The 12,462-nt window shown below is 42.0% G+C and overlaps 1 protein-coding gene across 1 annotated transcript; it reads right to left on the bottom strand.

Annotated features, from left to right (window-relative positions):
* Positions 1–205: 205 nt before the first annotated feature.
* LOC124271812 lies at positions 206–2,393 on the bottom strand. The gene is made up of 3 exons (XM_046706960.1): positions 1,593–2,393; positions 893–1,408; positions 206–802 (listed from the first exon to the last, which is right to left on the bottom strand). Exons 1-3 carry the CDS (start codon positions 2,391–2,393, stop codon positions 206–208), a joined length of 1,914 nt encoding a protein of 637 aa, XP_046562916.1.
* Positions 2,394–12,462: the final 10,069 nt, after the last annotated feature.

Here is a 12,462-nt window from a genome sequence, read left to right as displayed (position 1 = left end):
TTGTGCTGGGGTTAATGAGACCAATCAGCCCAGAAGCGTCATGGCTTGGGCAATTAGTGAGACAGGCCAAGCTCTAAAGCTTAAACCTTAAACTGCCTAGAAATAATATAGCTAAAAGGAGAGAATAATAATATGATTAAAATACTATATTTACACTAAAATACACCTGCCACATACTTCCCCCCACTATGAAATGACGTCCACGTCATTTCTGGCTAGTGATGAGCGCAATCATGGCTTCTCTGATGTTGGCTGGCTGGTTCTCGAGCATCCCGTCTTGTAGGACTGCAGACAAGAAGTTAGCTCTGATGAGCCAATCCGGCGGCGTTGCGGTCTGGGCTGTTGACTGTGCTGATAGGGCGAACTCTCCACTTCTCAACCACTCCGGTGGCCGTCGTTCCCTGAGGGATCTCCGCGGTTGTGGCGTCGGTGCTGCCATTGGCTCAGCAACTTCTCTGTCGGGTGGAACATCCACATGCTCAGCTGGAGGGTCTTCTGTCGGTTGGTCCTGCTCAACCTCCTGAGTAGAGTCTCCTGTCCTTTCCTCTCCATCGACTTGAACCACGTCCTGAATATCCTTAGCTGGCTCCTCTTCAGGTGGCCTGTCAGCTGGTGCAGTAGCTGACCCTGAACTGTCGGATGGGTAGATGGAAACAATCACTACTTCCTCCTCTCCTTCCTCTGAAAATCCGTCCTCGGAGATGCTGGCTGTGGTGTTGTCTGGTATGTCCTGGTTATCCTGTGGCACTTGAGGTGGTGGCAATGACTTCCGTTTTCTTAGCTTCGGTGTTGGCGCTTCATCCTGATGGGGCAGATATCATACTGGAAGCAATAGGTTCCTGTGCAGTGTCTTCTTCCTGCCGTCACCATTCTCCTTACCAACGGTGTATACTGGTATGGATGGATTAGGCTGCTCCAGAATCACATACACATCTTCCTCCCATCGGTCTGCAAGCTTGTGCCGTCCGTCAAATGCAAGGATCTTCACCAAGACTCTGTCTCCTTCCTCTAACACAGCTGCCCTGGCTCTCTGATCATATTGAGTCTTCTGCCTCTTCTGTGACTTCTTAGCTGCGGAGGAGGCGATGTCATAGGCTTGAGTGAGTCGTTCCTTAAGGTCCTTGGTATATGCTGCTGTGGTCCTTGACTTGCTTGGCTCCATGTCAAGTCCGAATGCGATATCAACAAGCAAGCGTGGATGGCGACCATACATCAAGAAGACCGGAGCAAATCCAGTCGACTCATGCCTCGTACAGTTGTACGCATGTACTAGAGGTCCAACATGGGCTTTCCAGTTCTTCTTGCTGTCCGGTTGAAGGGTCCCGAGCATATTACACAAAGTCCTGTTGAAACGCTCGCACATTCCATTTCCCATGGGGTGATAGGGAGTTGTCCTGGACTGCTTGATCTGTAGCAGGGAACATAACTCTTGCATTAACTTGCTGGTGAAGTTAGCCCCTTGGTCCGAGTGAATGCGTTGAGGAATCCCGTAATGAATCACAAAATGGTTGAAAAACACTTCCGCTGTTGTTTTTGCCGTCATGTTCCTGGTAGGATATGCCTGGGCATAGCGTGAAGTGGTCCGTGATTACAAGCACATGTTCCTGTCCTCCTTTAGATGGTTCAAGAGTGAGGAAGTCCATACAGACAAGCTCCAGTGGCTGTGAGGTCTGGATGCTGACAAGTGGTGCTCTTCCTCCTGTTGGTGTTTTCCTCCTAAGACACTGAACACAATGCTGAACATGCTCTTCAACGTCTTTGGTCATTCCTGGCCAGTAAAACCTTTCCTTGATCAGTGATAGGGTCCTATCTCTCCCTGGGTGGCCGATGTTATCATGTAGACTCCTGAGAGCGGCTGGGCGGCATCTTGTTGGCAGCACAAGTTGCTCCTGTGTTTCATCTGCTGCCTTGACTACACGATACAGAACTCCTCGTTTCAACTCCAGTTGATGGAAGTGCTTGAGCAGCTTGGTCACACCTGGAAGTGCAATAAACTTAGTCCTGTCTGGCTTGATCCTATTCCGTAGATGGTCAGTGATGATACCAAGTTCTTGATCCTTTGCCTGAGCTCGTCTCCAGTCTCTTGCATTGAAATCACATCTCTCATCAGTGATGTCTTCCTCTCCTGTGATTTCCGATGCAGACATACTGAGGCTCTCAAATAAGCTTGGAACTTGAATGGCATCACAGATAGCCTTAATTGATTCCAGGTTGACCTTCTCCGATTCTTTCTTCTCTGGCAGCCTTGACAGGATGTCCGCGTCTGTGTTAGCTTTGCCTGATCTGTAGTGGATGGTGAAATTATAATCCGATAAGGAGGCTAACCAGCGGTGTCCTGTGGCGTCCAACTTGGCTGTGGTAAGTACATATGTCAATGGATTATTGTCTGTCATCACTGTGAAGCTGTGTCCGTAGAGGTAATCATGGAATTTCTCCGTTATCGCCCACTTTAAACACAGAAACTCCAACTTGTGAGCAGAATAATTCCGTTCTGATGGTCGTAATCCTCTACTGGCATATGCGATGACACGTGGATGTCCGTCTTGGTGCTGATACAGAACTGCTCCTAAGCCGTGTCCACTTGCATCTGTGTGCAGTTCAAAGGGTCTTGAGTGATCAGCATATCCGAGAATGGGAGGGTTAGTAAGTCGTGTCTTGAGTTCCTGGAATGATCTCTCTTGTTCCGTCTCCTATTGCCATTCCTTCGTGCTTGGGGCACGCTTCTTGGATTTCTTATCCTTGGGCATGAGCTGAGATAGAGGCCTGGCAATCTTCGAGAAATCCTTAACAAACTTGCGGTAATAACCGGCAAATCCCAGGAATCGCCTTACTTCTTCTAGATTAGATGGAGGTGGCCAGTTAGCAATCTTCTCAATTTTGTCCGGATCCGCTTCTATGCCGTTTTCTGATACAATGTAGCCGACATAATTGACTCGACGTTGGAAAAACTTGCATTTCTTGGGTGCCAATTTCAACCCACAATCCATCAGTCTTTGGAGTACAAGTTCCAAATGCTTGACATGCTCCTCGTGGGTCTTTGAGAAAATGATCACGTCGTCAAGGTATATTAGACAGATGTTGAGATGGAATCCTTCAAGGCACTGTTCCATTAGTCGTTGATATGTGGCTGGTGCGTTGGATAGTCCAAAAGGCATTCTGTTGAATTCATAGAATCCAAGAGGTCCTACAGTGAAGGCAGTCCGTTCTTTGTGGCTTTCCTCAATTTCGACCTGATGGTATCCGGACTTCATATCCAACACAGAAAAGTAGCGATTTCCCTCAAGACATTCTAGCAGATCTTCTATCCTTGGAATGGCATATGCGTCCTTAATAGTCCTCTGATTCAAGTCGCGAAAATCAATGCATACGCGTAGTTTTCCGTCTTTCTTTCGTGCCAGTACAATGTTGGATGCCCAGGGACTGTGGGAGTTCCGAATAACTCCAGCTGACAAGAGTTGATGAAGATGAGATCTAACTTCTTCAAACATGCCTGGAGGAATATGTCTGTAGCGCTGCTTGAAGGGTTGCTCATCATTTAGTTCAATCCTGTGCCTGACAGCTGTGGAATGTCCTAAGTCCTCATCATGCTTGGAAAATATGTCCTTGAACTTCATTATGACATCAAGTCCCTGCTCCCTTTGTTCTGGCGTTAAGTCCTTCTCCTCAATCTCAATCCGGTCCAACAGCGACTTATCATCAATGGGTCTACCAGTGGGTGGGTCCTGTAGAGTGACTGGCTGAAGCTCACATAATATGGCTCTCGGTGCAACAACAATGTTCCTCGTAGTGATGTTGAACACATGAACGTCAATGGAGTTGGGGTTGTCTCTATCATAGGTGATGATAGTGGGAGCTATATCAACCTCTGATGGGATAGTAGCTTGTGAAGTAGGATGGAGGAGTGCAGTATACCTTGGAGCTCTAAGTCCCTTGCTGAGCTGGCCCTTGATGGTGACTTTACTGTTTGAAGGGATGATGATATTCTTGTCTTTGGCACTCTTGACAAGTCCTAGTCTGTTTTTATTCCGTTCAAGTTCCTTGGCCTCAATGACAATGGTTCTGAAGGTTAAGTAACATGGCGTATGTAGAGGAGCTTTCTGTAGATACTTGATTCCATGGTTCTGTTTGCATTTATCCAAGAGGCAATTCAAGATGTTGGTACTTAGTAGAACTGGAACGCGACCACTATACCTTGTAATGGGGACGACTAGGAATAGAGATGAGATGGTATCATTGTCGTTTCCTCCACCGACTAAAGAGAGTTCAGATCTCACGAATCCCTTATATGGTAGTGCTTCACCTCCTGCACACTCAATATCCAGAATGTCTCCTAGTGGTTCCAGAGGAAGATGCTTGAGATTATCCTGATAATCTCCTTCCGATATAATTGATACGGTGGCTTCAGTATCCAGAAGAGCTTGCACTGGTTTTCCATCAATGAGAACCTCTGCTTCGTTGGCATGTCCTACAAGTCCTTATGGTATCCTGTTGGGGCCTTGTAAAGAGCCTAGTGGTAACCCCTTCCCATAGGCCCTTGCCAGTTTAACGGGCTTCGCAGGTGATCCACTCGTACACGACATCCTATTGCTATGTGCCCAGTGTAGCCACATCTGTAACACACAACATCATTCTGTCTTCTTTGAAGCGGAGTGGGGTAACTTGCCAGCTGCTCCTGTTCATATCCGTAGCCCTGTGGTCCTGAGTGAGTGAAGGTACCTTGTGACTCTTGAGGCAATGGTGTTTGAACTTGAGGTCCCTGAACCTGTGTCTGAGCTTGGGCATCCTGTGGTCCATGTGGCACTTGATACGGATAAGCCCCTGAAGAACTGTATTTATGTGGCAGTCCATACCCATGAGGAGGCAGTTGTGGCTGGTTACATCCATAATCTTTTCCTCTTCCTCGACCTCTATGCTTGTGTCTTGGTCCATATCCCTGTGTCTGAGGAAGGAAACTAGCTTGATGCTGGAACACATGCGCTGGCTGTTGTTGCCTTTCCTTGATCTCAGTGACCTCAGTGCGTAGTTGGTGTATGGCTGTAGTGAGCGTGTCCAGGTCAGACTTGGTGATGGTCTCGGATGGAGTAGCCATCATTGCTGAAGCCGACTGTTTCCGCGATGATGATGGTGCTGGTTCTCTTCCCTGCCTCAAGTCATACTCAGTCTCCCTAAGTGCGATCCGTAGCTCGTCAAAGGAAGAAACAGAATCAAATTTGTGGCCTGATACAGACTTGAGCGATCTCCGTAGTCCACTCCACAACATGTTCCTCAACATTTCGTCCTGTTCCAGTGGTGGAATATCATGATGCTCCGTGACCTTTGACAGGAAGTGCTCCAAGCGGCATCCCTATAACGCAACATCCTCTTCATCTCTCTGAGCGGCACTATAAAACTGAGCCATGAGGACTTCCTTTCTCTGCACAGTCCCATAAATGCTCTGTAACTTCCTCAGTAGGTCTTGGATAGTTGCCTTTGGTCCTAGGCGCATGGCAACACGAGCGGCCTCCCCCTTCAAAGAATGTCTGATGGCTTGTTCCAGTACAGCGGCACTGTAGACAGACGACTGTTGAAGGCAATCCACTTCATAAGTCCATAGATCAAAGGTTGCATCCTTTCCGTGTAAGTCACCACTGAACGTAGGTAGCTTGGGATATGGAGGATTGGCTGAGGCTGTGGCTGAGGCTGTGACATGTGACTTGGCTGTAACTTGTGACTCATCGCCTAGTGGCTCAGGAGGAGCAGACAGTTTGCTTGGTTGGAGTGGTCCCTCTTGCTTTGCCATGTCCTGAATCCACATCTTTAAGTCTTCCGGTTTTTCTGCCTTGGGTTGTAATCCCAACTTGTGGAATAACTCAACAATACCACTAAGTTCTTCCTGCTTAAACTCCATGGTTTAAGAGAACAACGTGATACAAAATATAATGATGCGATGAGTTTAAGAGTGAATTGATTTAACAAGGGATACTTAAGGTGAGTGGGGACAACCTTCAGTCGCTCTACACTTTCCTGACAATGTCTCGCTGATTGTCTGGTTTATACCACTTCAATCAAAACGTGCATTTCAGGGAGAAGGGTAGAGCAACTTTGGTGTGTGTAATAAGATGATTACATGATTTGTGGAATGATATTGCAATCAGTAGAAGGAATGGCGCAGCGCTAGGGAAGTATGCCTTCCATATGTAAACAATTGATGAACGAATAAACACCCAAAAATTTAAGGTGAAATGGAGAATTGGGAATGTAAATTCAACTTAAACTATAACACAGAAGTAAAACAATGATAATGCAGACGGGCAATACAAGGAGCTAAGGGTAAAGGGATGGGAAATGAGACTAAGAAAAGGTGCAGGGTGCAAAGTCTAAGTACAGTCTGTCGTCAAATAGTCAGTAAATTAACACAAGTTTAACTAAAGCTTTATTTATACCTACCCGATAGTAAATTACGCTATCATTTTATTTTGTTAGCAAGAGAGGAAGGATATAGAGTATGATATTAACCAAACACACACATTGACACACAAACTGTAAGTTACATTATGAACTAAAGGGAATGTACACCTACCACTAATGAAATGAATTTGAAATGTAAATGCAGTAACGAACTCTTATGAATATTACACTAAAAAAAACCCCAACTAACTGCACTAAACACAAATAAACTAAGATAAACCCAAAACTATACCTATGAAAAAAAACTGAAATGCTACATGGTATTACATTGCACTATGCTAATCAAAATCTAAACCTTAACTAAACCTAACTAAACTAAACTAAACTAATCTAAATTGAAACAACTAAGTTAACTACAAATATAAACAAACAAAAATAGTTACATGATAAATACTAAGTGTTGGTACCAACGATGAAGATAATACACTAAATATATAAGCCGGCAGTAATTACGTAACTTGAGTTACATAACTGAAAATTACATGAGAATATTAAGTAAAAAGATGAAAAGTTCAATTACACAAGGAATTAACACAAACAATGAATATATATTACATGAAAATTACGCCAGGTATATAATACACAAAGGCTATAACTCACGTGAAGTGTCCATGATAATCCTCAATCCAAATACATGTACATGAAAACACAAGTCACTATACACATAAAGGTCACAAAAGAGTCACAGGCTCTCCAAGAAGGTCAAGGTCACAGTGTCATATCACTGGTCATCATCCAATGATGACGTAAACACAGATCACAATAGTCCAGTTGTCCAAGAGTATCTCTAGGTGCTGCCCGGTTCATCCATGCCCGAAACAATCCTCACTGGGGGCTCCAAATATAGCAGGGTCAACGTGGCCATAGAGTACCAACACTCTGCTGGGGTGTGAGGTTGTTTATTTCATAGGATGAAACATTGCTGAATGTTAAACGACACCCATGGGTGGTACAAGGGTGTACAACAATCGGGCACAGCACCAGACTTATGGACGGGGACTTATCTGCTTAATGTCACACTGTGTCTGTCCAAGCTGTCTTTACATGGCAAAGAGTCAGTGCAGAATGAGTGAAATTGTGCTGGGGTTAATGAGACCAATCAGCCCAGAAGCGTCATGGCTTGGGCAATTAGTGAGACAGGCCAAGCTCTAAAGCTTAAACCTTAAACTGCCTAGAAATAATATAGCTAAAAGGAGAGAATAATAATATGATTAAAATACTATATTTACACTAAAATATTTACACCTGCCACAGATATATGCCAGAAAAAACAAACGTCACCTAAACTAACATGACAAATAACACAAAGAATCATCTAAACACAATATAATGTTAAGAGTAATACCTCTAAACACCCTTACTCACGATCCAATCGCGAAAGCACTTACTTACCCTCGATTCTCCGAAAACACATCCAACCATTAAACATCTTAACAATGGTACAACATCGCTCTAGAAGTCTGTGTCACAACTGCCGGAGCGAAATGCAGCCGTTGGTTTATATGGCTCCAGCTTTACCTACTTTGTCAATAACACCGGATCTCTCTCCGCGCTCTGGAGGAGAGTCTGTTTCCTATTAGGCGATCTGTGTGACGAGTTGTATCATAACTTGTTTAAATGAAGTGTTCCAAGCAATATATCATTAGTTCGCGACGTTTCTTAGGAAGGAACAAATTGCGTACTGGCGACGGGAAGACGCATAGTGTCATTCACACTGTCTGTTACCGAATTTTGATTTAGAATTTCACGTACATTTATATGAACTGTTGATCTGACCCAGCCTCCGTTGTTACAGTTACACGCGGCAATAGATCTAACTTATTAGGTGGTTATGAGCTCACGTTTGAACATGTAATAAAAGCTGATTCATTATGGTTTAAAACCCGTTTAATGATGGTGGTTTAACATTGGTTTAATAAATATCTATGTGTCAAGAAAGCCCGAAGTGATGGACCTGTATCGTTTTGATGACGGCGAGAGCCAATCTGGGAATCGAACACCAATGACATGTGTCGGGCATGCCAACGTGATGTAACTCCTTGTACCTAATTGTCGGGCTCGTATCTTGAACATGGGACGAAATTGTAGTAATATCGGCAATTACGCATGCGTTGCGGAGGTACGGATATTAGTTTTTCCCGTCATGCAGAGCGATATGGTGCATAATGGTGCATATTGCACATGTAACATCGGAAACACAGCAAAATAATGTTTATTATTCACATTTAATAGCTAGAGCTGCGGAGAGATAAACATGATCTACAATCTATAATATTACAACGACACAAACTAAATGTGTCTTTTTCTTTATTCAGGTATTCACTCAGATACGGCTTTTTCATCTGAACAGCCGGTTTATAATGAGTGATGATTAGCAGATGTCGCAGTATTCACAACAGATGGCGCTGTTGTTGTTGTAGATAAACGGGATTTTATATCGACTAATGAATATTGCAGTGTTTTATTATCACCACCTAATTAAAGACTACCCTGAAACTTGTAATCAAACTCCGCAGCAATAAAAAGGTATTTTTTATGATTATTTGTTGTTTAAGACCATTCCATTCCACCTATATGACGTTGGTTCGTAACTAATGGAACCTGGGTACAATGTGTGGAACCCATTTCTGGTGTCCACCGGCGTGACATTGCTGGAATATTGCTAAAGGCGGCTTAAAACCATACTCACTCACTCACTCACTCCATCTCGTTACTCAACTTTTGCGACAAGCATGGGTTGCTTAGGACCAACTCTGAACGCTGGTCATGTTAATAAGTATGTAACATGTACAGCGGAAACTGTTTGAGTTCAGATGCTCAATTTGCTGATAGTAGAGTGAGTTAACATTAAAGTCGCATCGTGAGTACGAAACCTTCCGATTAATAAAATCAATATTTAATATGATAATATCACAGCTTCTTAGATTTAAAACAAGCAAGCAACCATAACATATAATATTCTAAACGATATAAAAACGGGCTATATATAGCTAACAACTGACGGTAGATCACCATACTACTGACTGACTGAGTTTGGTTTTACGCCGCTTTTAGCAATATTCCAGCAACATCACGGCGGGGGACACCAGAAATGGGCTTCACACATTGTGCCCATGTGGGGATTCGAACCCGGGTCTTCGGCGTGACGAGCCAACGCTTTAACCATTAGGCTACCCCACCGCCCAGATCACCATTCTAGGGACCATGAGGACTTACAGTACATTTGCTACCTGCATGGAGCCTAGCTAGGTTTACACCATCCCTTCAGCTGTTGGCGATTATGGACGAAGCTAGCAAATAATTTAAATTACATATATTCTCATAATAAAATCCTGGTATACTTAAATTTACTTTGATGATCATGGTCGCTGATAAGAGTACAATGTGGAAGTGGAATTACATGACGAAACTTCTGTACCGGAATTCAACGATATTCTAACTCACTCATACAGCACCCTTTTCTATGAATCACGTAGTTCCTATATATTTTGTAAATAAGTAATTATGATGAAGATTAGATATTTATCAGAGCTTAGTAAATGTCATGGCCTACATTAACACCAATGATATGATGAAAATGTGTGCGGAGATTTGATCATTTATTCATTAATATGTATATTTGGAGCAAATGATTGATGGTGCAGGATCGACACATAATGTATGCGTAATAGATTTTGGTGTATGGTGTGTAAATAAGATACTTATACTTACAGGATCCTAAGCACGACATGACGAAATATATTTTGGATTAGATTGCGTAAAGTCTCATGTTGATGTCTGGAACTCTTTCGATATACATGTATATCGTAAGGTTCAAACAATAGCTTGGTTGGGTTGTGTTATTCAACACTTTGAATGGAATTATATTGGTTATGGCTATGTTATACTCAATTTTGAATGGAATTATATTGGTTATGCTTGTGTTATGCACAATTTCGAATGGAATTATATTGGTTATGGTTGTGTCATACAAAATTTTGAATGGAATTATATTGGTTATGGTTGTGTCATACAAAACTTTGAATGGAATTATATTGGTTGTGTTATGGACAATTTCGAATGGAATTATATTGGTTATGGTTGTGTCATACAAAACTTTGAATGGAATTATATTGGTTATGGTTGTGTCATACAAAACTTTGAATGGAATTATACTGGTTATGGTTGTGTCATACAAAACTTTGAATGGAATTATATCGGTTATGGTTGTGTTATACACAATTTTGAATGGAATTATATTTGGTTGTGGTTGTGTCATACAAAACTTTGAATGGAATTATACTGGTTATGGTTGGGTTAAACAGAATTATGAATGGAATTATATCGGTTATGGTTGTGTTATACACAATTTTGAATGGAATTATATCGGTTATGGTTGTGTCATACAAAACTTTGAATGGAATTATATTTGGTTGTGGTTGTGTCATACAAAACTTTGAATGGAATTATACTGGTTATGGTTGGGTTAAACAGAATTATGAATGGAATTATATCGGTTATGGTTGTGTTATACGAAATTTGGCATGGAATTGTATTCAAATGTAAACGCCAGACAATATCATTCTCAAATATCTGTCGAAACTAATCCCATTGACTACAAAGGCTGAATACTGACGGGAATAAATATGGCATATAAAGGTGTCCACACAGAGTCACTTGATACCAGCGCATGAAACACAATGAAAACATGAAAGTTAGAACATTGCAAGTCTCGGTTTCATTCGGGGTAAAATGCAGCAGTGTGTGAAGAATGTGAGTCTGTACTGCCCTCTTGCAGCAACTATTTGTTTTTATTATGGCGCGGTTTAAAGTGATTTTGACAGACAATGGCAGAATGTAGTATGATAGACAGTGTAGATGGGTTCTGGGAAACTACCTCGGTCAAAGGGTGTTTAGTGTAAGAATACCATACCATGGGGTATATATGTAAATGAGAAAAAAAAACAATGAGTGAGTGAGTTTAGTTTTACGCCGCTTTTAGCAATATTCAAGCAATATCACGGCGGGGAGACGAAAAATGGGCTTCACACACTGTACCCATGTGGTGAATCGAAACCGGATTCGCTTTAACCACTAGGCCACCCAACAAACCCTCAAACAGTGGGTGCATATTGTTGAAATAATAGGAAATAGAAAATAGAAAGCCAGTCAACAACTCATGAAACACATATCGGCACCGAATGTCTTTCAGTGAGAATCTCTAACCTGACAAAATCAAATGAAACCGATAAAGTGACATTTCCTTATAGATGCAATTTTGTCCGGTTTGACCAATATGGAAAATTAACAACAGTAATGTTATTTTTAACACACCTGTACCGATATTCATTAGAGCAATGTCTCATACATTGAACATTTTTATGCTTTCTCTTACACATGCACGTTTCTGTGGAGAGAACTGCATTTATGAATAATTAACATTAATTTGTATTAATGAGAAGGGACGGTTTCTGTTATAGCGAGAACGTTTAATGTTTAAAACAGCCTCATTAAACACGAAACAGGCTGTTTGATGTTGAATTTTAAATTTGCAAACGGGATGAGCGGTGCATGAAACTCGCAATTTCTGTTCTGACTGGGAAATCTAAAACAAAGTACTTTCAAATAGCAGTTTCTCCAATTTTCCTAACTGACTGTTGTTTAACGCCGCATTCAGATAATGTCTAGCTATGTTACGGCCATCTGTAAATATTTCTGTCTGGACCACACAATCCAGTGACTGACATCATGAGAATCGATCTACGTAATTAGAATAAGATATGTGTCAAGTCAGGGAGGTTGCCAGACCGATCCCATTTGTCGATTCTTACGTCAAGAATAGACTACTGAAGACTAATTCTAATCAGGACCTTCGCGGGTATTTCCTGAACAAGTGAAACATGACATCAAAGAACCTATCTCATCTGTTTCATGTGTAAATCTTTCCAAAAATCTTCAGAGTTACTTACAAATACATATGCTTTTGATATCAGGAGCCTCCAATAGATTTTGCTTCAAGCACTGAGTTTTTATGAT

The sequence above is a fragment of the Haliotis rubra genome, unplaced genomic scaffold (genome assembly GCF_003918875.1).
Source record: "Haliotis rubra isolate DU_JTF1 unplaced genomic scaffold, ASM391887v1 Scf1636, whole genome shotgun sequence".
In the NCBI taxonomy this organism is placed as follows: domain Eukaryota; kingdom Metazoa; phylum Mollusca; class Gastropoda; order Lepetellida; family Haliotidae; genus Haliotis; species Haliotis rubra.
Note: the sequence above shows the minus strand (reverse complement) of the source record. Positions and strands in the feature narration are given on the sequence as shown.